General features: G+C 39.2%; 2 protein-coding genes and 1 non-coding gene across 11 annotated transcripts in view; 2 read left to right on the top strand and 1 right to left on the bottom strand.

Annotated features, from left to right (window-relative positions):
- SMIM14 (small integral membrane protein 14) overlaps positions 1–4695 on the top strand; it is a 54169-nt gene extending 49474 nt beyond the window's left edge. For both annotated transcript variants that reach the window (XM_036418311.1, XM_036418302.2), the window contains exons 4-5: positions 393–535; positions 1671–4695. In XM_036418311.1, coding sequence (XP_036274204.1) covers positions 393–535; positions 1671–1703 — 176 coding nt within the window. In that variant the 3' untranslated portion in view covers positions 1704–4695. The remainder of the gene's footprint in view (positions 1–392; positions 536–1670) is intronic.
- A 7075-nt stretch (positions 4696–11770) lies between these two features.
- Positions 11771–26932, top strand: part of UGDH (UDP-glucose 6-dehydrogenase) — a 46998-nt gene continuing 31836 nt past the window's right edge. Inside the window, exons 1-3 of one of the 8 annotated variants that reach the window (XM_036418372.2) lie at positions 11771–12034; positions 18734–18902; positions 26126–26227. In XM_036418372.2, the coding sequence (XP_036274265.1) occupies positions 11859–12034; positions 18734–18902; positions 26126–26227 (447 nt within the window). In that variant the 5' untranslated portion in view covers positions 11771–11858. Of the gene's footprint in view, positions 12039–18705; positions 18903–26125; positions 26228–26932 lie in introns of all 8 variants that reach the window. The other 7 variants (XM_045573324.1, XM_036418336.2, XM_036418361.2 and 4 more) reach the window with 7 other exon arrangements.
- Positions 20076–20205, bottom strand: LOC118710662. The gene has a single exon (XR_004985478.1). It is a non-coding gene; the product is annotated as a U11 spliceosomal RNA (small nuclear RNA).

The following is a 26932-nucleotide window of genomic DNA, read 5'->3' on the forward strand; positions in this document are numbered from 1 at the left end:
GCTGGATGTGTATACATGGATTTTTACAGTAAAGGGAGACCCACTAATTTTTATCAAAGGATTCTATTATCCCAAGATATCAAGAATTACACTATTAAAATCTTCATTTAATAGGTTTTGGCTTTTGACTATTTTTTACCATTTACCATCAAGATTTCTCACAGGAGGAAAGGGAAATTTAAAATGTAATACTTCATAATTCTACTTCTCTAAATCATGACTACAGTTTTTTATATTACTACAGCTTTTGAAGTTAACATTTAAACATAATTGTTTAAAAAAATAAATAAAAAATAAATAAACATAATTGTTTTTACATTTATCTAACTATTAAAATCATGCTCCAGTTTTTGTTACAAGTTGTTTTTTGTTTTTGTTTTTGTTTTCTTTAGTACCAGGACCCTCTGGTGATAATGGCATCAGTATTACCATGATCTTAATGGCCTGGATGGTAATTGCATTGATTTTGTTTCTACTGAGACCTCCTAATCTTCGAGGATCCAATCTAACTGGGAAGCCAACCAGTCCTCATAATGTAAGTGCTGTGGATTAGAAACCCATTTGAAGAGGTAGGGGGCGGGGTATGGCCTAAAAGGGGGAGGAGTTTGTTTTGACTGAATTAGCAAAAGGAAGATCTAATTCATGGAGTAAGTTTAAGTTCTCCCTTTGTCATCCTAGTAAATCTTGCAACCTCAAATGACATGTACCTTGGTTGCGGGCACATCCCCTGTAGGGGGTGATGCAAGAGGCAGCTGATCGATGATTCTCTCTCATCGATGTTTCTAACTCTCTATCCCTGTCTCTTCCTCTCTGTAAAAAATCAATAAAATATATATATATATAAAATTACCTCCTCAATGTTTGGAGCTAAAGAAATCCAATTTAATAAACTAGTTTAGAAGCCATTAAAAATGACAAGATTATAGCCTCCTGAGCCTTAGCTCATTGTTAGCAGCAGTAGTCCCACTGGTCTAAGCAGCAAGAAAACATATCTAATTATTCCAAGTAGAAAAATTGATCACCCTCTCCTCCGGCTTCTTGCATGTCAGAATAAATAAATGGAATCTTCCTGAATCTTCCTGAAGTGCTGATATTCCCTCATTCCAAGATGGCCTCCCTCTGTTCTCATTAGATAGCTGCCAGTAGCATCTGGAGCCATTTGCATCCTCATTGACATTTTGTAGTGAGAAACAAGTCTCAAGTTCATTTTGTACTGTACTCAATCCATCACCTTAGCAAGAGAGAAGAGACCACCTTTATTAGTTTAAGTAGCACCTCTGGAGCTGTTATGGAGAGCAATTTCATCCAAAACATATCACTGTTCAACAATTTTCCTTTCTTCCATAGCACAGGGAAGAATGAGACAAACATTGGTGAAATACTGGTAATCTAGTGTTCCCTTGTGCAAAACTGTATGAAAAATCCTACCGTTTTCCCGAAAATAAAGAGTGTCTTATATTAATTTTTTCTCCCAAAGTTGCACTAGGTCTTATTTTCAGGGGATGTCTTATCTTTCCATGCGCTAGGTCTTATTTTCGGGGAAACACGGTAGTAAAGATATGATTTGAAAGGGGAAGTTGGGGAATACTGCTGCTCAGTTCTTACTAAATGTGTTAGATTGGTTGCACTGGGATTTAAGAAGTCAATGCTATAATTTCTCTCTAATACAGGGACAAGACCCACCAGCCCCTCCTGTGGACTAACTTTGTGATATGGGGAAGTGAAAATAGTTAACACCTTGCACGACCAAATGAACGAAGATGACCAGAGTACTCTTAACCCCATTAGAACTGTTCTTCCTTTTGCATCTGCAATATGGGATGGTATTGTTTTCATGAGCTTCTAGAAATTTCATTTGCAAGCTTATTTTTGCTTCCTGTGTTATCACCATTCCTGTTCACGGTGTATTTGAGTAAATGATTATATTTTAAAAAATAACATGGGTTTTTGGTTACCCTAAACTCAAACATTCCATTCATTCTATTTGTAACTGTGATCACAATTTTGGTGATGATTTCTGGCCTGATTGAAGGAAATTTAAGATCTCTGCATTTAAATATTTTAAATAGTTTCAATAGATTTTAAGGTTGCTTTTTTCATAGGCTATTTATAAAATTATTTGGGGTTGTCTGAGGTTGTATGTAAGAAAATTAGAACCACACTATATTTCTACTTACCTTGGTAGTTTATTTGTGTGTGGATAGCAGTTCTTGGGACTGTGGCAGCCTTTAGAATATATTTACAAGTTACAGCTAAAATCTGCATCATCCATTACAACTGGCTTATGTGACTAGAAAAGGAGGCGAGAAGAAATTATATAACTATTCATTAAGGTTTTTATTCCCATAAAAATGTCTAATATTAACACTTTAAATAAACATGATTTAAATATGGTAGATGATTTTCAGTCCATTATATGACATTTGAAGCCACTGTATATTAATTAACCATTCAAAGTTCATGAAAGGAGGAAAATAGTTAATTCTTTTTGCCTTTGCCAGGTATAATCTATTCAGTAATAATTTAATCTGTAATTTATTTCTTAAATGGTTGCCTCTCAGAAAGCTTCCTTTCTGTTCAAACACTTCCCTGTTAAATGAAACTCTTAAAGCTAACTGTTGGAGCCTGTTTTGCTTACTGACATTTGAATGCTATTTGCTTATTTACTCTATTTTCCTTTAAAGAAAAATATTTGAGTATTTTGTTGTCCTTCTGGCTTTTAAAAGTATTTAATGAATTTTTGGTTTACTCCAAGGAAAAAGGAGAAAAATGAGGAACAATCAAGGATCTTTTTATTACCCTATATCTCATTCTTATTTGGTAATGGAATGGATTGGGGTGGGGAAATATAGTAGGCAAAATTTTGAACTGTATGAAAAGTAAAAGGTTGCATTGTTTTGGTTAGTTTGAAAGAAAATGAATACAAATGGCATTTTAAAAAGGCATCACCTATGTGGTTATGGAATTTTTTTTCTAGCAAGTGATTACAGATGATTTATGGGGGCTAGAAGAAATTTTGCTTATCAATGTAAGGAGTTTCCCCCTTAGACCTGTCTAGCTTTTCACTGTATTGATCTGAGAAATTGTATGAATTGAATAAACTTCTCAAAATTGTTGGACTGGTTAAGAGTCTCTGATATAGTTGTGTGATACTCTTAGGGTATTTCCCCCCACCCCCGCTTTATTATGGTTATGTTCTGGGCCATAAACATTGTAAGGGCTTCATTTCGTTGTATAATCCAGTATTGACTGCTTGCATTCCTCCTGTGCATCTTTGCTTTGTGCTCAACTTCTCGGAGTAATATAACCTATTCTTAATTATTTGTCTAATCAAAGGTATTGTAACACAGGTAAGTCAAATCGTGGATAAGCAAATGCCATAGGAAGGTTTTTCCTCTGGCTGTGAGGTACTGGGAGCCTTCCCAGCTCTATAGGTACCGTCGCATTTAAAGCACAACAGTCAGGAATGGTGTAAGGTGGAGCTAAATGCCCATAAGCATTCCTATTTCTGCCCTTGCCTCCCTGAACTTTGAAGGCTTCCACGTATATCCTAAGTCTGTCCTCTAAACTGCTAGAGATCCTGGCAGAGATCCTGATGTATTCACTAAGTCAGTGGCTCACAAATAATTGAGAATTGGCTTTGGTAGAAGATGCAGCTGTGACATGGAAACAATGTCTAGTGTCAGAGACCTAGAAATCTGGATTCTTAGTCCTAGTTCTTTATTTCTGTCACATACACTTAGTTGACATTACATCTAGAATATTAACCTTTTCCTGTATGGATTATCCATTAGTAACAAAAGTTTTTAGTGGAGTATTTAGTCTTGGGGTTTTTTTTCCTTGTAAAATATCTGCAGTCCTAAAAAAGCATAGTGTGCTACTACATCTAAAGTATTCCTGTTAACCTAACTAGTAACTTATATTCTTTTTAATTCTTAAAGCTTCCACATGTGGCCTTTTTTTTATTAAGCACACTCTTAATAATTTCTTGGCTTGTAAACTGATCTATGGCTACAAGCATTTTTAAATAATCTGGAAAAAAATTTTTCACATTTTAATCACTCACTGTGGGCTCTTTAACATTCCACAAATGCCATTCAGAATTTATGTTTAGAGTCATTTAATGTTTCTTTATGCAAAATAACGCTTTGGTTTTTTTTGCTTTCTGTTTGGGGAAAAAAGTTAACTTTGGAACCATGTTTAGTAAAAAATTTTATCATATAGATCCCCAAGCATTGTTCCCTGGTCAGCAAGACATATTTTAAACAACTTGTAGAGGTTTTCTGAAGTAATATTAAGTTCATTCTGAATGACAGTCTGTCACTCGAAATGAATAAGTGCTAACCTTTGACCAGTTCAGCTTAAGACACAAAATAGCAGCTTGAAGGAGAAATGGGAGTTTACAGCTAATGAGTTAAATTTTTGTTGTTAAATTAGTAGGTTTTGTTTTAGCATAATATTTCCAAATGAAAAATCATGTATTTGTTATCCTGTCTGACGATTACTTTGTTAAAAGGAAAGTGGTCATATGCTATGCTAAATGTTAATTGCTGTTTTTAAATGTTTAATCATGCCAAACAAATCATGTCTGTGCCATCCAGAGTTTATTGTAATCTCTTACTGAGTACTTGGATTGGGATAAAGGGCTTGTACTATGCACTTTTTATTAATGAATAAATAGAAATGTTAGTAACACTCCTTGTTTTCTGTTTGGCTTTTGTTGGAAGAGAACCAAGTAGTTCTGCTTAGTGAAATGTTAACATCCTTTATTAAACAGTTTCTTTTTTTTTTTATTAAGGTTTTATATGTGTACATATCTTACCATTGCCCCCCCCCCGCTCCCATACATGCCCTTACCCACCAGCGTCCATTGGTTATGCTTATATGCATGCATACAAGTCCTTCAGTTGATCTCTTATTTCCCCCACCTCTCCCTAACTTTCCCACTGTAATTTGACAGTTTGTAAATAGTTTCTTTGTAAGCCTTTTACCCCTAACTAAAGACTTTCCTGCCTTAGCCAGTTTGGTTCAGTGGATAGAGCATCGGCCTGAGGACTGAAGGATCCTGGGTTTGATTCCCATGAAGGGCACCTGCCTGGTTGCAGGCTAGATCCCTGTAGGGGGTGTACAGGAGGCAGCTGATCAATGATTCTCTCTCATCATTGATATTTCTATTTCTCCCTCTCCTTTTCTGAAGTCAATAAAAAAAATTTTTTTTAAACATACCTAAAAAACTTTAGGTTATAAGAAAAACATTAATATATAATAGCAGTATGGGGACATAAAATTAATCCAGCAAGTACAATTTTTGTGTTTACAACATACAGAACAGATGTAAATCTAACAATAGGGCTCGCACCACCAATAAATGGGTTAAGATTTATCTTTGCAAATGTTCTCAGTCTTTATTTTTGTCTAACAACCTTAAAGACTACACTTGACTCTGTTTTGTCTCCCATTGCACCTTTGTCAACATTCTCTTTCCCATTTTTACTAGCAACAGCCTATTGAAAGCTGGCAGTCTCAAGTTTCAGTCAAGCATGATTCTGTTAGCCAAAGCCAAATCAGAAAATGCCAGTCTTAATAAAATTTTGGGTTAAAGTAGCATTGAAAATTACGGACTTGCTAAAAGCGGTTTGGCTCAGTGGATAGAGCGTCAGCCTATGGACTGAAAGGTCCCAGGTTCGATTCCAGTCAAGGGCATGTACCTTGGTTGGGGGCACATCTCCAGTAGGAGGTGTGCAGGAGGCAGCTGATCGATGCTTCTCTCTCATCGATGTTTCTAACTAACCCTCTCCCTTCCTTTCTGTAAAATAAATTAATAAAATATATTTTTAAAATAAAATATTAAATATTTTTAAATAACAATAAACCCAATACATGTTAATATAATAAAATGCTTTAAAAAAAAAAAAAAAAAAAGATAACCGTTTTCCAAAATGAGAACTTAGAAGAGTGGCACAGCTTTACATTTTGAAAATCTCTTTAATGGCCGGCTTAATAGGAAAAATGCTGGATTATCATTTTTACTTCCACATTTATTTGAATACAATCTTTGGGTAAAGCCATTAAATGACAGCAAGATTATAATGCAGAAACTACAAGAGATTTTGCAGGAATTGCAGACAAGACTTGGATAGCTCCAAAGCATTAAGATAATTGTAACCCCAGCTGCTGTCCAGAATGCTAGAGTCAGTGTGATTAGACAGCTTGGAAAAGAAAAGATTTGCAGGGCCGGTGTGGCTCAGTGATTGAGCATGGACCCAACCAACAAGAGGTTGCTGGTTCAATTCCAAGTCAGGGTACATGTCTAGGTGTCAGGCTTAATTTCTGGTAGGGGGTGGGCAGGAGGTAACTGATCAATTATGTTTCTATCTCTCCTTTTCTCTCTCTAAAAATCAATAATAATAATAATAGTAAAAGACATTCATGAAGCATTCTGAGAAAAAAAATATAAAAAAGAATAAGATCTGTTAAAACTAAATTGAAGTACTTTACTGAATCTTGTTTTATCTGTCAATTTTATAGTCTCTCTAGAAAAATGTAGTAGTCTATTATATTCAAGTTGCTTCTAAAAGAGTCAGTGATAATTTATATGGCCAGGGTGTCCTGATTCTCAGAAGGAAAACAGGTGTAAAAAGAGACACCTTGGGGCCCAGAATCTGGATTACAAGTGGGGGCTCCTCTGAGGTGAGTATTGGGAATCCCACTTGCTGTCTGGACTGAGGGTTCCTGGGGCTGAAATTCGGGACTCTTTGCAGCATGGCCAGGAATTTTCCTATGGAGTGCCACTCTCAGCCCTGGCAATTCCCATCCTTTCACTTAAGTTAAATTAAGCATTTCTGTTATTAATTAAGCACTTGCTGCCTCTCATCTGGGCTTCTTTGTAAGGCACTGGAAGCACTTACTGTGTATGGCACCAGAAGCATTCACTGCCCTCTTCTGAGCAAGCCTGATCGGCTCTACATAGCAAGAGACATGCTCTGCTTCAGTGAGGTTTAAAGAAAAAAAATTTTTTTTTTTAAACACAGGACATTCTGAGGTTTCTGTGGCTGGGCAGATAAGAAGCACAGTGTAAAGCTTTTGTCTGTGGGTTGTGTGTGCCTGTAAATATTGTACTTAAGAGTGTCTCTGGATTGTTGTTGTGTGTGTCTCTGTTGTTTGGTTTAATTTGTTTTAAAGATGAGGGCATATCCCACTTTGCCGGGGTCCCTAGCTGCTGATGGTGGGCTGACCCCGTGGCAGGGATTGCAGGGACTTCCCAGTTGCTGCCAAGAGTTCTTAATCTTGGGGCCCCTCCCTACCTCTCTCCCAAGGCATTAGCCGCCTGAGATGCTTAGCTATAGAGAGAGATCTTGTCTGACTGCAATGCAACTTCGGTTACCGGTGGTCGTTGCTCAGCTTTCTTCTCTTTTGGAGATTTAGTTTGCTCTTCGCCATTTTATGAACAGGGAACCCTGTCTCTGCTGTTTGGGCTTTGCACCACTGGGACCAAAGGTCACTTGCTGTGCTTGGGTTGGTGTGAGATAAGATTCTAAGGCTAATGTCCCCGTCTCACCTTTTGAGAGTGGTCATTTATTTACTTTAGGGGTTGTTTTTGTTGTGAAGTAGGATAAAATCTGTTGTTATATGTAAGATTTCATGTTGTTAAATCATAAGGATTCTACTCAGAAAGAAAAATATGAGAAATAAACCTCCTCCCTCTACCCCCTTTCTCCCGCCCCCTAAAAGCTGCCACGGTCATGTTGTCCCTGTTACAAAATCTGCCAAGAAAATGCTTGGGTAATAATTGGCTTTAAAAATCTTGCCGAAACCAGTTTGGCTCGGCGGTAGAGCGTCGGTCTGCGGACTGAAAGGTCCCAGGTTCAATTCCAGTTGGAGGCATGTACATTGGTTGCGGGCACATTCCTGGTAGGGGGTGTGCAAGAGGCAGCTGGTCAATGTTTCTTATCGATGTTTCTAGCTCTCTGTCTCTCTCCCTTCCCCTCTGTAAAAATCAATAAAATATATTTTAAAAAATTTTAAAATCTCATAAAGTTGTAAGACATAATAAATAAATGTAATGAAAACGAACAGTTTCCAAAAAGCTTTTCAGTAATAAGAATATATACACCTAAACATAGTTTTTCAAAGTCGTTGGTAACTTGAAACTTTGGTTTTGCTGGGTTTAATAGTAAAAATTATTAAATATCTATGTATTCTGAAATAATAGGATACGGAAATATTAATCAGAGTTTCCCTACTTTTGGCTTCTTATTACAGAGAATCTAGAGTAGGGGTGTCGAACTCAATCAGAGAAGGGGCCAAAATCTAAAATCCAGCCTAAATCGAGGGCCGAATGGTTTACTGAACAGTCATAAACTGTCATTGTGATGGAAACGCAGCGGAGTGCAGTGATGACAGCGCGGTGCGGGCCACATTGCAAGGCCTGGCGGGACGGATTTGGCCCGCGGGCCTTGTGTTTGACACATGTGATCTAGAGGATTGATTTAAATCTGTTAATGAATGTCTTATATTTTATTTGAAAGATATCTCTTAAAAATGTGAATGTAATGCTAATCTGAAGAATATAAATTACTTTTCACCAAAAAGGTCAAGTTTTCTAAGAATTAAGAACCCTAATTAAATTGGAAGAAATTATATGGTTTGGGCCAAGACCGGTTTGGCTCAATGGATAGAGCGTCAGCTTGGGGACTGAAAGGTCCCGGGTTCGATTCCGGTCAAAGGCATGTACCTTGGTTGCAGGCATATCCCCTGTAGTGGGTGTGCAAGAGGCACCTATCGATGTCTATCTCTCATCAATATTTCTAACTCTCTATCTCTCTCCCTTCCTCTCTGTACAAAATCAATAAAATATATTTTTTTAAAAATTATATGGTTTGGGTAACAGAATTGAAAATAGGTGTGTCTAAAAAACAGAAAGAAAATAGGTGGTGCTAAAGTTCTGAATGAGTTAATAAAAAACTGAAGGGAATTAGGAAAATTGCAGAGGGTCTGTGCAAGTTGAAAAAAATTATATGGAGGGAAGAAGAAAAAAGCAACATATAGGTAAACTGAACAATACTTGGAAAGCAAAAGTTCTATAAATTATTGAGATGGTTATATATTACTAGAGGCCCGGTGCATGAAGTTCTTGCATGGATAGGGTCCCTAGGCCTGACAAGTGATCAGGACCTATTGGGGCCTTCCAGCTGCCAAATGAGGCTTTCCTTCATTCAGTTCTGGGAGGGGACATGTACCTTGGTTGAGGGCACATCCCCAGTGGGGGGTATGCAGGAGGCAGCTGATTGATGTTTCTAACTCTCTATCCCTCTCCCTTCTCTGTAAAAAATTAAAAATATATATTTTAAAAAATTATTATATTGCCAAATAAAAAATTAGTAAGAAGACTGGTATTGTTTGACTTTTTAAAAATCCTCACTTGAGGATATTTTTCCCCCATTGACTTTGAGAGAGAGTGGAAGGGAGATTTGATGTGAGGGAGACACATTAATTGCTCTTGTCTGGAGCTGGGAAGGAACCTGCAACCTAGATACATACCCTTGACTGGGAAATGACCCCATGACCCTTCGAATGCTGTAACGAATGAGCACAGCAGCCAGGTCGTGCTTGACAGTTTTGTAAATCTGAAAGTGTGCATTCAATATATTACAATGTCTAGCAAATTCCAATATATGGTTGAAACAGAAAGAGAGTGAATAAAGCAAGTAACATTAGTTGTATCTTTAAAATGTTTTGACACCCTGGATCCCTTGAAAGGGTCTCAAAGACTGTCAGCGCATCTTGAGAATGGCTATCCTAGATCCAAAGGTCCCTTCTAGCTAATATTGATATTCTGATTTAATTTCTGAGATTTTTCTGATTACTGTGAAGATTGTGATTATTATCAAAATACTAACAAAAAATGTTAAGTGATTAATAGGTAGAAAAATGAATTCATAAGAAGGGGAAGAATAGAAAAGTACATTATTTTTTATTAGCCAACTGTAATAGGTAACAAATCTATATGCCAACTTAAAATTGATACCCTCTATTATAGTAGTACATGCATTGCAATTATTTGTGTTCATTTCTCTCCTACTAGCTGTGAGTTTGGAATAAGGAACTGGATCTTGATTCATTTTGCATCTTTGGTTTCTAGGATAACGTCTAACGCACTAAATATTTGATGGATGACAGAATTTAACTGCATAGAGTTTACACCACCTATGTGTACTATCACACTTTATACAAACCACAGCAAATTATTTTATTTAGTCAACATTCAACAGCTTTTTAAAAGTTGTCATCATGGCCGGGACCGGTTTGGCTCAGTGGATAGAGCGTCGGTCTGCAGACTGAAAGGTCCCTGGTTCGATTCCGGTCAAGGGCATGTACCTTGGATGCGGGCACATCCCCAGTAGGGGGTGGGCAAGAGGCAGCTGGCCGATGTTTCTCTCTCATCAACGTTTCTAACTCTCTGTCCCTCTCAATTCCTCTCTGTGTAAAAAATCAATAAAAATATATTAAAAAGAAAAAAAGTTGTCATGATCCTATCAAGAAAAATATCATCTATGCGGTATTTTAAGGTTTTTATAATCTAATTGATTTCATGACATATCTAAAAATGCTTTGACTTCTAGTACAGATTGATACGTAATATAATTCTTTTATTTTAAATGTTTTTATTGATTTCAGAGAGGAAGGGGAGAGGGAGAGATAGAAACATCAATGATGGGAATCATCCATTGGCTGCCTCCTGCACGCCCCCTACCGGGGATGGAGCCCACAACCTGGGCAGGTGCCCTGACTGGAATCGAACCCGGGACCCTTCAGGCCGAGGCGCCATCCACTGAACAAAACAGGCTAGGGCAGCTGATGGAATTCTTAATGAAGGGAACCAAATGTCATGACTGCTTTGCTTTGAGGTTTAAATGACCTTGCGATGGTCACCAGAGAAACAGACCTGTCTTCCACATTGAAAGTGGGCAGGCTCCCTAAGTTAATTTTACCGTCCCTCATGCACGGTACTTCCATGTTGCATATTCTGCTAAGTATCACGCACAGATACCCCAGATCCTGAGTTTGGCAGGAGTTTCAACTCTACAAAACAACTCAGAAGGGCGTGGGTGTCCCGCTTCTCCTCCCCAGGGATCGGGGCGGGGGCACTCCGTGGTCCAGTCACCACAGGACTTAGCATCCTCCAGACGTCAGGCGTCTCCTTCCCAGAAGCGGCGGCGGCTCGGGCCGGATCTGACTCAACCTTAGGCCGCAAGCCCGCAGGGTGAGGCAGGCCCGGAGGGCGTGGGAGGGGAGTCAGCCGCCGGCCCCGTCTGACCGTCAATCTAGCGGGCCCATGACGAGGCCTGCCCTCGGGGCTCCCGGGGAGACCGGAAAGGGGGCTCCGGACCTTCCGGTCCCCTCGCGTAGCAACGGGATTCGTCTCCCCCTCAATCCCCGTAGCCCCGAAGCATGCCTGACCCGGTGCGCATGCGGCAGCACCTCAGCGCGGACCGTTAGCCAACACCCGGTGATCGGGAGGGAAGCGGGGCGCCACCGTGATCCCAGCGCCTCCTCACACAACCAACGAAGGCGGTGACGCACCCGGGGCCCCGCCCAGCAGCCCGAGAGGACCAATGCGGACGCAGCTCCGCCCACAGCTGTTCGCGGCAGGGGCGGGGCCGTCTACCTGGCTAGATCCGATTGGTCCAGGTTCGACAGGGGGCGCGGCCTGACCATCCCCAGCCTCGACTGGGCCCGCCCCGCCCCGACCCTGAACCCCCGCAGGAAGCAGGGGCGGGCCCGGCCTGGTGTGGCGGGAGGAGGAGGAGCTGGCTCGCGGCTGGGAGAGGAGTCCAGGAGGGCCTGGCAGCAGGGGAATGAAGCCTCCGCCTTCTCGGGCAGGAGCCTTTAAATACGGGCCCAGGCCCGGGACTTTCGTTGCAGGGAGAGGAGACCTGGCGGAGCGGCTGCGGTGCGGCCCGGAGGGAGGAGCTGTCCGAGCCGTGGGCACCGGCGTGAGGACCGGAGTGGAAGCCGCGCTCGGTGCTTGGAAGTGGGTAAGCGCCTTTCCCCGGATGGCCCTCCGCCCCGGCGGGATGCTCCGGGGTCCCGCGTGTGCAGGGAGCGGGGCTGCGGGGGGAAGGGGTGTGCACGCTGCTCCACGGTCCCTCCCAGCGCTCAGTCCCGGGCTTTCTGCCTCAAGACCCCCGCCTCCTCCTCCTTTAGGCTCTGGGCGGGAATCGCCTTTTGGATCTGCTGCCCTAGGATGGCATTGCTTGGGCTTCTTATCCCGGACTTTTATCGCGAGTCTTCCAGGCACATCTCTTTCTGCTTTTGCTCACTTTCTGAGTTGAAGTAAAGGAGATTTCCCCGGCCCTCCCCCGAAGGCCGATGCCTCCCCGAAGGAAGCAGCCCCCTGGTTAGGGACCCCATTTTGGTCTCAGAATCATGCATGGTCTTTTGTTGGTGTGTGAAGTCTGCTTACCTGGGGGCTGCTGCTTTCTTCACCCATGGGCTCTTCTTTAAGAAACTAACGAGAAAACGAAGCCAGGAAGCCCTTTTGAGGGCGAAACCCTAAGACATTCTATTTGGCATCTTGTATGGGATGTCCTGGAATGCATTGTTGCCGCTACACCATATACATTGTTTTATTTCATGTCTGGGGAGGCCTGTGCTGGGTGCTTTAGGAGAGCATGTTTGCATAATTCCTTGATAAATTATACCTCTTAAATAGGAAGGTAATGGAGTAGGGTTGAGGATTCTGGAATCTAGAAAAGAGGGATTCTCTGGCTGGGAGCTTTTTATGGATGTATGTACAGAAGAGGGCTGTCCATTGATTGCCCTGGAAGACACAGTGAGTCTTTGAGTTTCCTCAAATCCCCTAAGAAATAGAGAACAGTAGTCTGGTCTGTTTCTTCAGGGGGGTTCTGGAAATGAAAGAGCTTACTGTCTGCTCAGAGATGTGCTTGGTAATACCCAGCATCTAGTTAGAGGTAAGTGGTAGACAATCCTGATCAGAAGGACCACATTTCTTCTCTGACCACTGTACTTCTTTCTCTAACATAAAATCTATAACTGAGAATCTTTTCCATCCAGTCTCACTATTTCCACAGCTAAAGAAACCCTTTAGATACAACATTAGTATTTTTCCTGGGTCAGGCATCTGTTAGTATATAACCTTTGAAAATGACTGAAATGATTTGTGAAGTTGACATATCCAGCTACAGTTAGTCTAATGCTCTGTGCAGCAAGCTGAAGAGGGGTGGAGGAGGAGGAATTATATGTAGTTTAGATTGTAGTAGGACCTTCCCTGTCTGTTAGCCACCTATTCTAGGTAGAAATATTGACCTCAATTTGTAAAATTTTACAATGAAGGGTAGTTTTGGAATCACCTGGCTTCTTGTGACTTTCCCAAAATACAGAGGTAAAAAACTCATTTCAAACTGACTTATAAAGCAAGCGTTCCCATTTCCCTGACAGCCCCATAGGGAGGGTCAGAAGGTACAAAAAAGTAGAAATAGGAAATGAAATCAGAAGACATCGTGTCGGGGAAAGTATATCACTAACACTGTATCAAGCTCTCTATTAAAGCTTATTGAAAATGTTATTGAAATTTCCAAAGATAATTTATTTGGATTTGCACAGATCATATGTCCAACTTCTCCCATCATTTTCCTATTGTTATTTACAGCCACACTTCCTATGAAATAGCAATGTAGGGATCCCAGAAACATATGTAATTCTATAATACAGGAGTCCATCAATCGTGTACTCCATCTGTTGTACGCGAGACAAGCTGAATACAGCCTTGCAGTCAAGGTGGGTAAGAAATAACTGGGAAGACATACTCTGGGCAGTCTCTGCAAAAATACTCTGATCAGCCATCTGAGCAAAAGATATTAAAATAATAGTCTTCATTTATAAAGGTAGACCCTCATGGAGAGTTATTCATTCAATTAATATGTATTGAGAGCCTCCTGTTCTAGGTATCAAGGCGAACAGCAACAGCTAAGAACTGGGAGAACCTTATTAAACTATGAACTTCTTGAGCTCAAGTTGCCTCATGTACACATTCAATCCATGTTTTTATTTTTATTATTATTATTTGTTTTTATTAGCATTTATTTTATGCTGACTTTACTCTCCGGGCATACGTTTTTGTTTCTTCTGGTTTTCTTTTTCTCCTGTGCGACCCCCTCTTCTTGTTTAGGACAATCAGCTCTTTTTCAGTCGGATCCTCTCCGGCAGGGAGCGCTCCTGTGTGGCTTAATCTGCCCAGGAGATCTGTGAGTTCTCTGCTGCATCTTAGGAACTTTGTTCGCCGGGATGTGCTCAGTGACCTGAGACTCCACGTCTAAACCCTCAAGTTCAGCATTACTCTGCATTTTTAAGCATGTGCAGCCAGCACCTGTTTTGGTTCTCCTATTAACCTATCAGCTGTGGGATTAGGTGGTAACCCAAAGACATTCTCTGGTCCAAAAATACTTTGAGATGACACTTTTTACGTATTCTAAATTTATTGATTTTACTTAGAGAGGTTGGCTAGCTGTCCAGTAAGGGTGTTACAGTGTAAGTTTTTCAGGTTCATTACACTTCAGGACTTGATCTTCAGCCTTACATATCTGGAAGGTAGTTCCATCCCCCCTCCTCCGTGAACCCAAAGTTACTGAGGCTTTAAATGTTAACTTACGATGATTAAGCTCATAAGGGACTGATGAATACACTAGAATGGGACTTTGCGATTACAGTAGAGAAATTTTACTTCAGTGCCTGGAATACTTGTGTCTCAAATCCAGGCCATCACTTTCTAGTATTATGGTTCCTGGAAATCTGAATTCATAAGGCAGCATGGAATCAGAACAAAGAATTTTGGGGAATATGCCATCCAAGCATTGGGAAAGCCTGTTTTTGCCCTATTCTCTGAAGTCAGAATACTTCTGACTTCCACATTCTGTGTACTCTTCTGTAGACAGGACTGAAATAAACAATGTCATTCTTGTTCTTAACTCCCTCTTTCCAGGCTGATCATTCCCTTTGTTTCCCCAGGCCCCCCGCCCTTTTTTTTTCTTTTTTCCCCCCAGTGTAGTTATTAGATTTTAGCTACATTAATGCCATTGATTCTTAGGTCACTTTCAGCATTTTACCTTAAGTTATTAAATTGTAGTCTCATGGATTGTTATGGCCATTCTTTCCTGAAAGAGGCATTCAAGACTCTTTCAATTCATTTTCATTCTAGGATCACTATTATATATATAAATATATATATATATATATATATATATATATATATATACACACACACACACACACACACACACACACACATATATATATATATATATATATGTGTGTGTTTTTTTGTTGTTGTTGTTCAGAAAGGAAGGTAGAGGGAGAGATCAAAACATCAATGAAAGAGAATCATTGATCGGCTGCCTCTTGCATGTCCCCCACTGGGGATCAGGCCTGCAACCCAGGCATGTGCCCTTGACCGGAATCGAACCCAGTCCGCAGGCCAATGCTCTATCCATTGAGCTAAACCAGCTAGGGCTATTCACTACTTCTTTTAAAAAATATATACTTTATTGATTTTTTATAGAGAGGAAGGGAGAGGGATAGAGAGTTAAAAACATCAATGGGAGAGAAGCATTCATCAGCTGCCTCCTGCAACACTTCCTGCTGGGGATGTGCCCGCAACCAAGGTACATGCCCTTGATTGGAACCAAACCCGGGACCTTTCAGTCTGCAGGCTGGCACTCTATCCACTGAGCCAAATCGGTTAGGGCAAGAATATAATTTTTAAAATTTAATTGATTTCAGAGAGGAAGGAAGAGGGAGAGGACTAGAAATATCGATGATGATAGAGAATTATTGATAGGTTGCCTCCTGCACAACCCACACTGGGGATCAGCCCACAACCTGGGCATGTGCCCTGCCTGGGAATTGAACCGTGACTTCCTGGCTCATAGATCGATGCTCAACCACTGAGCCATACCAGCTGGGCGAGAATACCATATTTTTATGGCTTCATATGATAAGAAACTGTCAACCCACTTAATTAGATTATTAAGGAGAGAATACCGGATTTAGCATGGCTTTGGTAAGTACATCCACACAATGAAATATGGTATAACTTTTTTTTTAAAGTAAGAGAAAAGAGAGGAAATGCATAGGATTTCAGAATGCATTAAGTGGAAAATAAAACAAATGTTGATAATGTATATAGTATTCTATCATTTGAATTTAGGAAGAAAAAATTATTAGAATTTGCTATATATTTACCTGTATTTACTGGAAGGATACACAAAATCTAATAAAGGAGTTGCTTGTGGGAACCAAGTAGTAGGGATGGGGTAGGCACGAGACTTCTTAGCGTATATATCTTTTTATATGGATTTAATTTTTGAACCATATGAATGTATTACCTATTCAAAACAAAAAACAAATTTCTTTGTGTGTATTTCACTAAGAGTATTGCTGTCTGCTCACCCTATTGGATAAAGAGGGAATATGCTAATCGCCCCTCCTGCTGGTGCAAAGATGGCAGCGCCCACAGCCAATAAGGAGGGAATATGCTAATTGACTGTCATGCCCTCAAAGATGGCGGCACTCCGTCCCTTCAGCCCCACCAGGACACCTGTCTCCAGAGTTCCTCAACCCCCTCAGCCCCCAGCCGCACAGGACCAGCCCGAGGCACAGGCAAGCCTTGATGGTGGCTGTGTAGCCGCCCAGGGCCATCTAAGGCTCAGGTAACCAGGTCCAGCTGAGGCTTGCACTGCTGGCACTGAGGTGTGATGGGGCGTCACCTTCCCCTGATTGCTGCTTTGCCTCTTGCCCCAAGGGCTCCCAGTCTGGGCGAGGGGGCAGGCTGGGCTGAGGGATGCCCCACCCCCCATCGGTGCATGAATTTTCCTGCAGGAGGTTTCTAGTATTTATTGTTTTACTAAAACTTTGTTTCTTTATACAATTTTAAAAAGTCATTAGAGATTAGACTCTATGAGTTGATATCTGCTCTTTATGACTACTAAAGATCAATTTATAAGCCAGGGTTAATTGTTAATAATACAGACCAGGATACTTTTATGGTTTGGTCAGCTCATTCGTTTCCAGTAGGGAAATCTACTCAGAGAACCAGTGAAGATTAGGGATATACTTGCCCGGCATGGTAATTAGATCAGCCTTCTCTGACCCATGTAGGAATATACAAAAAGTTACTGAACTCTCCGATTATCATTTTTCTTTTCTTTGGAATCCATGAATTAGATGTCCGAGGTCTTGACAAGGAGTGAAATTCCAAGAATTTGATCAGTTTGACAGTTTTTGTTCTCACTATAATGAATAAACTGACATTCTTATGTATAAATTTGTCCTTCGTAATTTTGACTAGTGTAAATCAATTTAACTAATGGTTTTTGAAAATCTGCCAAGCCCTTGCTGATGTGATTCAGTGGTTAAGAGCATCAGCCTGAGCACAGAAGGGCTGTTGGTTCAATTCCCGGTGGTCAAGGGCAGATTTGATCTTTGGCCCATTGGGGCATATGTGGGAGGCAACAAATCGATATGTCTCTCTCACATCGATGTTTCTCTCCCTCTCTTTTTCTCTCTCTGTCCCTCCCTTCTACTCTCTCTAAAAAGCAATGGAAAAAATATCCTCGGGTGAGGATTAAAAAAAAAATCTGTGTTACAGCTTTGGTTACTACACAAATTTATTTCTTTAAACTACATCATAGTTTCTGATTAAATTTGAAATTGAGTTTAAGATCTCTGTCAAATACCTAAAAGTAATCTGCTGAAGCCAGATTGGGTAGAGAGTATAATCTCAGAGGCCGATTCTGGACTGCAGAACTAATCTTACTATCGCTGTGTTTGTCTAAGCCGGTCTCAAGGCTGACCTTTGTATACCAGCATTTATTTAAGCAGGAATTGCACTTGTATTTCACCCTTGAACTTTACCTCCACAATCAAAGTTGTCCTGGTGTGTTAAGAGGCCTAAGTAAGGTTTAATTTTGCTTCTTGACTTTCTAAATATTTGGTCATTATAATCTTTGTGGCTCTTCTCCAGGAATACCAGTTATTGTAATTTTTTCCATACGTTTCATACTAGTGCAGCTGAGAACAGGTTTGGTCATCCAATTGGAATGTTATTTTTTATACTATTTTCATCATTTTTTTTAAAATATATTTTATTGATTTTTTACAGAGAGGAAGGGAGAGAGATAGAGAGCTAGAAACGTCAATGAGAGAGAAACATCGACCAGCTGCCTCCTGCACACCCCCCACCAGGGATGTGCCCGCAACCAACATACATGCCCTTGACCGGAATCGAACCTGGGACCCTTCAGTCCGCAGACCAATGCTCTACCACTGAGCCAAACCGGATTCGGCTATTTTCATCATTCTTAATGAGTGTGAATGTAGGAAATCTTTCCAGATATGGCACCTTGACAGTTTTTATTTTGGGATGAATATGCAAGGTGTCTTTAAAATATATTTTATTGATTTTTTACAGAGAGGAAGAGAGAGGGATAGAGTTAGAAACGTCGATGAGAGAGAATCATTGATCAGCTGCCTCTTGCACACCCCCTACTGGGGATGTGCCCACAACTAAGGTACATGCCCTTGACTGGAATCGAACCCGGGACCTTTCAGTTCGCAGGCCGACGCTCTATCCACTGAGCCAAACCAGTTTCGGCTGCAAGGTGACTTTAAATTTTCTGTCTTCAATAGTACAACAGGCCTACTGTGTCTCTTCCAGCGCAGTCATGTTTGAAATTAAGAAGATCTGTTGCATCGGTGCGGGCTACGTCGGAGGACCCACGTGCAGTGTCATAGCTCAGATGTGCCCTGAGATCAGGGTGACGGTTGTTGACGTCAATGAATCAAGAATCAATGCATGGAACTCCCCTACGCTCCCTATTTATGAGGTAAACCGTATTGTACAACTCTTTGATGTTCTCTGTTTTCTTACTGGTTTTGTGAAATAACTTACTATTGATGTAAAAAATCTACGATCAAAACTGATGGAAATTAAGTGAAAAAATCTAGATATATAGTGTTGTGGGCATTATAATTACAGGTATGTCAAGTATGACCAGGAAAATGACTGGAAAGAAGTAAATTAGAATATTAATAATGGTTGTATTAGTGCAGTGAGTTTATGGGTAATCTTTTTCTCTACTTTTTTTTTTTTTAATATATTTTATTGATTTTGTACAGAAAGGAAAGGAGAGAGACAGAGAGTCAGAAACATCAATCAGAGAGTCATCGATCAGCTGCCTCTTGCACACCCCCCACTGGGGACACGCCCGCAACGAAGGTACACACCTTTGACCGGAATTGAACCCAGGACCCTTCAGTCCCCAAGCCGACTCTCTATCCATTGAGCCAAACCAGTCCCAGCCTTTTTCTCTACTTTTTAATTTTACTATGGCTACCATAACATAATAGTAAAATTTAAAAAATGGTATTCAGTAAAAATAAAACTATGGATGTTTATAATATTCATATAAGTCTGTTATAGTTCTTGGATTATTGTACTTAGATCAGGTAAACCTTGGATTGGTAAATGGTGCCTTTCATATTTAGTGTTTAGTATCACAAGTTTGTTTAATTGGAACTTCAAAACTTCTGAATTTAGAGAATTTATAGTTAAGAAAACATGCTTTTAACTATTCTGTTAAGGTCTCTGCATCCTTTTTTAAAAGTTATTTCATTGTAATTGAATTCATGATATGATTTTGAAGCCCAACAGGGAAGCATTGGAAAATTTGATGCATTTTCTATTCAGTATTTTTCTATATAAATACAGGGGGGCCGGGGAGAGAATAAAGAAAAAATGGCAATAAATATGTACCTATCAATAACCACTTAAATGTCAATGTCTTAAATGCTCCAATCAAAAGACATAGGGCAGTTAAATGGATAAGAAAACAAGACCCATATATAATGCTGTCTGTAAGAGACCCACCTCAGAACTCAAGACATACACAGACTGAAAGCAAAGGGCTGGAAAAAGATATATGTTTTATTTCTTTATTTTATTTATTATACTTTATTTTGTTTGTTTGAGGATTTTTGTTTTGTTTTGTTTTGTTTTTGTGGGCGCCAGGACCAATGATCACCAGCTGCCCAAGAACCAAAAAACTTTCTGAAATCTCTTTGTGTCAATTCCGCATGTAGAACAATCAAGCTGCTCTACATGTGCCACTCACCGCAGAAGCCCTTTTTATTCTTTCTTGATTTTAGGGAGAAGTAGGGAGAGAGAGAGAGGAAAGAGAGAAAGAAACATCGATGTATTTTTCTACTAATTTATGCACTCATTGGTTGCTTCTTGTATGTGCCCTGACCAGGGACTGGGATTGGACCTGCATTCTTGGCATATTGGGATGATACCGTAACCAACTGAGCTAGTTAGCCAGGGCAGAACAAGATATTTCATGCAAACGAACAATACTTATATCAGACAAAATGGACTTTATAACTAAGACTATAATAAGAGACAAAGAAAGACACTGCATAATGATAAAGGGATTAATCGAGCAAGAGGATATAGCCATTGTAAACATTTATGTCCCCTGGCTGAAATCGGTTTGGCTCAATGGATAGAGCTTGGGGACTGAAAGGTCCTGGGTTTGATTCCAGTCAAGGGCATGTACCTGGGTTGCGGGCATATCCCCGGGTTGCGGGCATATCCCCAGTAGGGGGTGTGCAAGAGGCAGCTGATCGATGACTCTCTCTCATTGATGTTTCTAACTCTCTATCTCTCTTCCTCTCTGTACAAAATCAATAAAATATATTTTAAAAAATAAATAAATAAAAATAAAAAAAATAAAAAAACAAAAACATTTATGTCCCCAACATAGAAGCACTTAACTATGTAAAGCAAATCATGATGGTATGTGTAGGAGGAAATGCCATAGAGAAGCAATGAAGAATTTCAGAGAAGGTAAACCAAATACCAGAAGAGTCTTAATAGTGCAAACCTATACAGACGTATGCCTTAGTTATGAGTGACAAACACAGTGAAGAGCACACAGTAAGTGTTCAATAAATGTTTGCTGGATCAATAGATAAGCTGTCAACTATCACAAATACAGGAGAAATAAGGGCTGAAACATATTCATTAAATTTTGCGTAATGAAGGGGATTATAACTTTTGCAAGAATAATTACCAACGATAGGAGGTTGAGGGTAAAAGAGTGTAGAAAAAAAGTAAGACTCTTAAGTTTAATTTAGAAGAGGGGATGGTCACTGAGGAGAGGCACAGGGTAAATGCAATGATTTTATTTATATTGATTATCGAGCACATTAATTAAAGTAGACAAGTCACATAGTGAAGGAATCGTCAAAAGCGTAAGAAGGAAGGGCTAATTGATGGAATAATGTAGAAAGAGCTGAAGGATGGGATCAAAAGCACAAATGGAGGGAGTGGCCTTGAAAACTTCTTCTTGGAGACTGAAGGAAGCAAACAAGGATGAGGAACATATAGACAGTTTTGTTGGTGGGACATGAAATAAAGATGACTGACATTGGTAATCTTTCTTGCCTGGAACTGAGGGAAAATAGTCTGAAGAAGATAAAAGAGGTAGTGTTGGGTCAGGGATTGTGAATAGTAAAGGTTCAGAGCAGGACAGATGCTTCTAATTTTATGAATGGAGTTACATCAGGATAAACCCTTTGTAAGTTAGAACTATTGTGAGTCAAAAATGCATTTAATATACCTAGTCTACTGAACATCATAACTTAGCAAAGCCCATTTTAAATATATTTTTATTGATTTTTCACAGAGAGAAAGAGAGAGGGATAGAGAGCTAGAAACATCGATCAGCTGCCTCTTGCACACCCCCTACTGGGGATGTGCCTGCAACCAAGGTACATGCCCTTGACCGGAATCGAACCCGGGACCTTTCAGTCCGCAGGCCGATGCTCTATCCACTGAGGCAAACCGGTCCCGGCAGCAAAGCCCATTTTAAACCTGCTCAGAACACTTACGTTAGCTTACAGTTGGACCATTATCTCGAGTTCTATCTCAAGAGCAATTGCCTTTCTTTTCTCACCAGAAACAGTAAACACAGGTGTTTTGTAGACTTGATGGGATGTAAAACATAATATCCAAAAAACACTGGCAACTCATTACACTGCAGAGTATCTCCCATGATCATTGCTGCTGAACAGACATCAACATTCCCTGGGAAGACATCAAAATTTGAAGTACAGTTCCTACTGAATGCATATCGCTTTCGCATCATAGTTAAGTCAAAAAATTGTAAGGTGAAGTCCTGGCCAGGTAGTTCTGTTGGTTAGAGCATTGTATGGATAAGCCAAGGTTGCGTGTTTGAACCCTGGTCAGGGCACATAAAAAATCAACCAATGAATGCATAAATAAGTGGAACAACAAATCAGTGTTTCTTTCTCTTTCTCTCTGAAAAAAAAAAAAAAAAAGATTTATCAGGCCACAATGAAACCCAACTAAATATACTTAAGGCCTAGGAGTTTATGTTTACTGTGGTTCTTTCTAATCTTATAGGCTTATATTTTATGGGTCAAAACTATATTAATAAAAAAGTAGCCATTTTGTATTCCGTGAGAAAGAAATGTAATGATTTATAATGTAAAATGTGGTAATAAGTTACTTAAGTTTTTATTCAGAAAATAATGTGGTACTGTTAATACTTAACAATTAAAACATTTTGTTTTGTGTTACCATGTTTTATTGCATAGTCTGCCTTTTTTGTTAACATTGTTCATTAAAATAATTTAATAACTACTTTTTAAATTTATGTTTTAGTGATTCTTTGATTTGACAAAGATAATAACTAATTTTAATTTTATTTTTATTGATTTCAGAGAGAAAGGGAGGAGAGAGAGAGAAATATCAATGATGAAAGAATCATTGATCAGCTGCCTCCTGCACAAGATGGAGCCCGAAACCCAGGCATGTGCCCTTGACTGGAATCGAACCCAGAACCCTTCAGTCTGCAGGCCAATGCTCTGTCCACTGAGCCAAACCAGCTAAGGCATTAATAACTACTTTTTTAAAAAAATGAATAATTTGCTTTTCTTTTTCTGAGTAAAATTAAATATAATTTTAACCTATGAAAAGATTTGAGGTTTTTTTTCATAAAAAGTATTATATAACTTCTAATTACTAATTGTGATAGTTACATAATGACTCTAATAAGAGGTAGAATCTATATTATTAATTGCTTCTGCATCATTTCTGAAGATCTACAAATATCCCATTGGTTTTAGCAGAGTAATGTAGTTGTTAATTTTAAGATTTTATTGAAACTTAGTATAAATTCTGCATTGCCCTAGCTGGTTTGGCTTAGTGGGTAGAACAGAATCTTCAGTAGACTGTAGGGTCTCAGGTTCGATTCTGGTCCAGGACACATACCTCAGTTGCTTACTCAATCCCCGGCCCCGGTTGGGAGGCAACCAATCAATGTGTCTCTCTCACATCCATGCTTCTCTCTCGCTGTCTCTCCCGCTTCCTTCCATTCTGTCTAAAAGATCAATGTAAAAATATCCTTCGGTGAGGATTAACAAATAAACAAACAGAAAGCCCTGGCCTGTGTGGCTCAATTGGTTGAGCATCCTCCTATGCACTGCAAGGTCGCTGACTTGATTCCCGGTCAGGGCTCATACCCAGTTGCAGGTTCAGTCCTTAGTCCAGGTGTGCACCAGAGACAACCGATCCATGTGTCTCTCTCACTTCTCTCTCTCTCTTTTTCTCCCTCTCCCCCCTTCCCATCCCTGCGTGCACGTTCTGCCTTCCTCTCTCAATAAAGTCAATTTTAAAAAAAACAAAGTATTCTGCATTGCCCTAATTTTAGATTAATTTAAATACAGTATTAGGAGAGTATACTAGGACTGAATTAAATTCCTCTGCAAAATCCCATAACCTTTTAGTCTGATTTTCCAGAATCTAGTCAGAATCACCAAGGAAACGTTACTATGATTGATGACACCATATTCATGGTTGTAGTGGTTCATGTATTTTGTTGGTCCTAGTATGTATTTTAGTCAAACTAATGGAAATTGAATTTACGTTTAATACTTCCTCTAATTGCTTATGTTCAAAAGCCTCTGAACCATGAAGAAAAGTAAATTGCTTCTGGATATAACTCTAAACCTGAAGCCCGAAGGGGCTTTTTACTTTGCTATATACACAGGTAGTTTTATAAACATCCATAATACTGTGGACATTGTTTGAACCTCTCTCCCAAGAAAAGTAAGCTTCAGTGGTTTAGGTCTGATTCTCTCCCCCACTTTTTATTATAGAAAATTTCAAATGTACTAAAAGCAGAGAGAATAGGGTAATGAGTCCCCATATGCCCATCACCCTGTTTCAACGATTTATCTACATGGCCCAGTCCCTCATCCCATATACCACCAGCATGATTATTTATAACTTAATCTATACTTATTTCATTAAGTATCTCTAAAATAATTGTTTTTTAAATGTAAGCACATCACCGTTATTACTGATAAAATTTTAAACAATTTCTTAATATCAAGAATTCTTATACATGTTCTTCCTCCCATAGTTTATTTGAATCAGGGTGCAAGTAAGATCCGGACATCCCAACAGATTCATGTCACTTCAGTGTCTTTCAAGATCACAATATTTTAATCTCTTTCTCTCTCTGTTTTTCTCTTTAGTTTATTTGTTGAAGAAACCAAGTTGTTTATCCTGTAGAAATTTTCAGTTTGAATTTGGCTTATTGGACTCGTCTGATCAGACTTAGTTCTGTTTTTGTGTTTTTTTTGTTTTTTTGTGGGGGGCGGGCAGGAATACTTGTTAGGTGGTGAAGCACAGCTTAATATTCTTAACATTACTATGTGTCCTGTTAACGATGAGAAAAGTAACGATTTTCATTAGAAGTATTTCTTATATTATAGTATAACTTAGAAAAAATATATTCATGTCTGTGTAAATAGTGACTGTTTCACAACCAGTTGTATGGCCTAAATTCTTGGGGGTAAAAACCTATATTGTATTCATAATGATAATGTGAAATCAAATGTTTGCTTGAAATCACAGAAGACATTGAATTTCCTGATAATTGTGTTGATACTCAGAGTTAAATATTAACTTATGAAATAATCAGGTACATGGTAAACAATGACACAGCATTAAAATAAGCTGCTGCTTTATTTTTTAAAATTTATTAATTTTTATTTGATAAAGCTTTCCACATGATTCAATTACATTAAATTGGCTAAATTCAAAATATTTCCTTTATGAGAACAAACTTTTGAAAGCATTTCAGGCTATGGATGAGGACAATGTGGGGGGGAGGGGTAAGGACAGAGGGTGGGGCGGGAACCGGGTGGAAGGGAGCTATGGGGGGGAAAAGGAGAAACAATTGTAATAATCTGAGCAATAAAGATTTATTAAATTAGAAAAAAAAAAGAAAGAAAAGAAAAAGAAAACATTTTAGGGTCTGTGAAGTGTCCCAAAGTTATCCTCGGTTAAAGTCTTGAAATTTAACTTGGAAAGACCATCAAACATATAAATATATATATATATATATATATATATACACATACATACATACACACACACTTTTATATTATATGCTTTTTTGTTTATTTTAATTTTTAAAATTTCTTTATTGATTAAGGTACCACATATTTGTCCTCAATCCCCCATTCCAATTAAGCTGCTGCTTTAATTGTGGGAGGTTTAATTTGCTTTATTGAATAATGTTAAATAATGTATACTTTATGACCTTTAATATATGATCTTTGATATTTGTACACAGGTGTTATTTGAGAGTGAGTCTAGACCTTTAACTTACAATATAAACTTCTCATTTAAAAAAAAATATATATATATATATCTTTATTGATTTCAGAGAGGAAGGGAGGAGAGAAAGATAGAAATATCAGTGATGAGAGAGAATTGTTGATGGGCTGCCTACTTCACGTCCCCTACTGGGATCGAGCCCACAACACAGGCATGTGCCCTTGGACAGAATCGAACCTGGGACCCATCAGTCTGCAGCCTGACACTCTGTCCACTGAGCCAAGCCAGCAAATACAACTTCTGTTTCTTTAACACATGTAACTCTATACTCTTAGGTTATCTCATGTAACTGGTAAATAGTATGTTCAGTTTTGTTGTGTTTTTTTTTTTTAGCCAGGACTAAAAGAAGTGGTAGAAGCCTGTCGAGGGAAAAATCTATTTTTTTCTACCAATATCGATGATGCCATTAAAGAAGCTGATCTTGTATTTATTTCTGTAAGTATTTTCTTTTGCTGTGTGTGTTTTAATGTATTCTTGACTATACACAAGTTTCATCTTACTTTAATAGTAAATGCATTGTAGTAAGCCACAGCATTGCTTAGGATAGCATTAGCCAGTTGAATTTTGGTTGTCACTGACTTTGTCTAACTCCTTGTCAAATCCATAATCATTTGGTCAAATACATTATTAATAAATAAATAAATAAATTCAGAGAAAGTTCTAGCCTGAGATCTAGAATTAGGAAGCGCTGGTAATGTGTGAGCACATATGGTGTTTTATTTCATCATTTTCCCCCTTCCGGTTGGTGGAAGTGAGGTAAAGAGAATCAGATAACGTTTGCTTGTAAACTTATAGGCTTCTCCTATATAGGTGAATTAATTATGTTCCAAAACTCATTTTAAATTCATTTGGAACTTGGCACCTGTTGGTTAGGTTGCCAGGCTAGCCTACAGACACCTTCAGCTCATAGTATGGCTAAACTATTGCACCTTTGCAATTAAAAAAAAAAATAATAGATTCAGTGCTTGGGAGTAAACTCTGATAATTCAGTATTTGAACCAAGGTAACTTATTTCTTGCAGTCCTGGTAACCATCTACTCATATTCTGTGTGTGTGGGTATAGTGATCGCCAATTGGTGTCTGAGTTAGGAAGTTATATGACTCAAGACCATTAGGGCCTTACAAATGAAAGGGGAAGCC

Source organism: Pipistrellus kuhlii, unplaced genomic scaffold (assembly GCF_014108245.1).
Source record: "Pipistrellus kuhlii isolate mPipKuh1 unplaced genomic scaffold, mPipKuh1.p scaffold_m20_p_1, whole genome shotgun sequence".
Lineage (NCBI taxonomy): Eukaryota > Metazoa > Chordata > Mammalia > Chiroptera > Vespertilionidae > Pipistrellus > Pipistrellus kuhlii.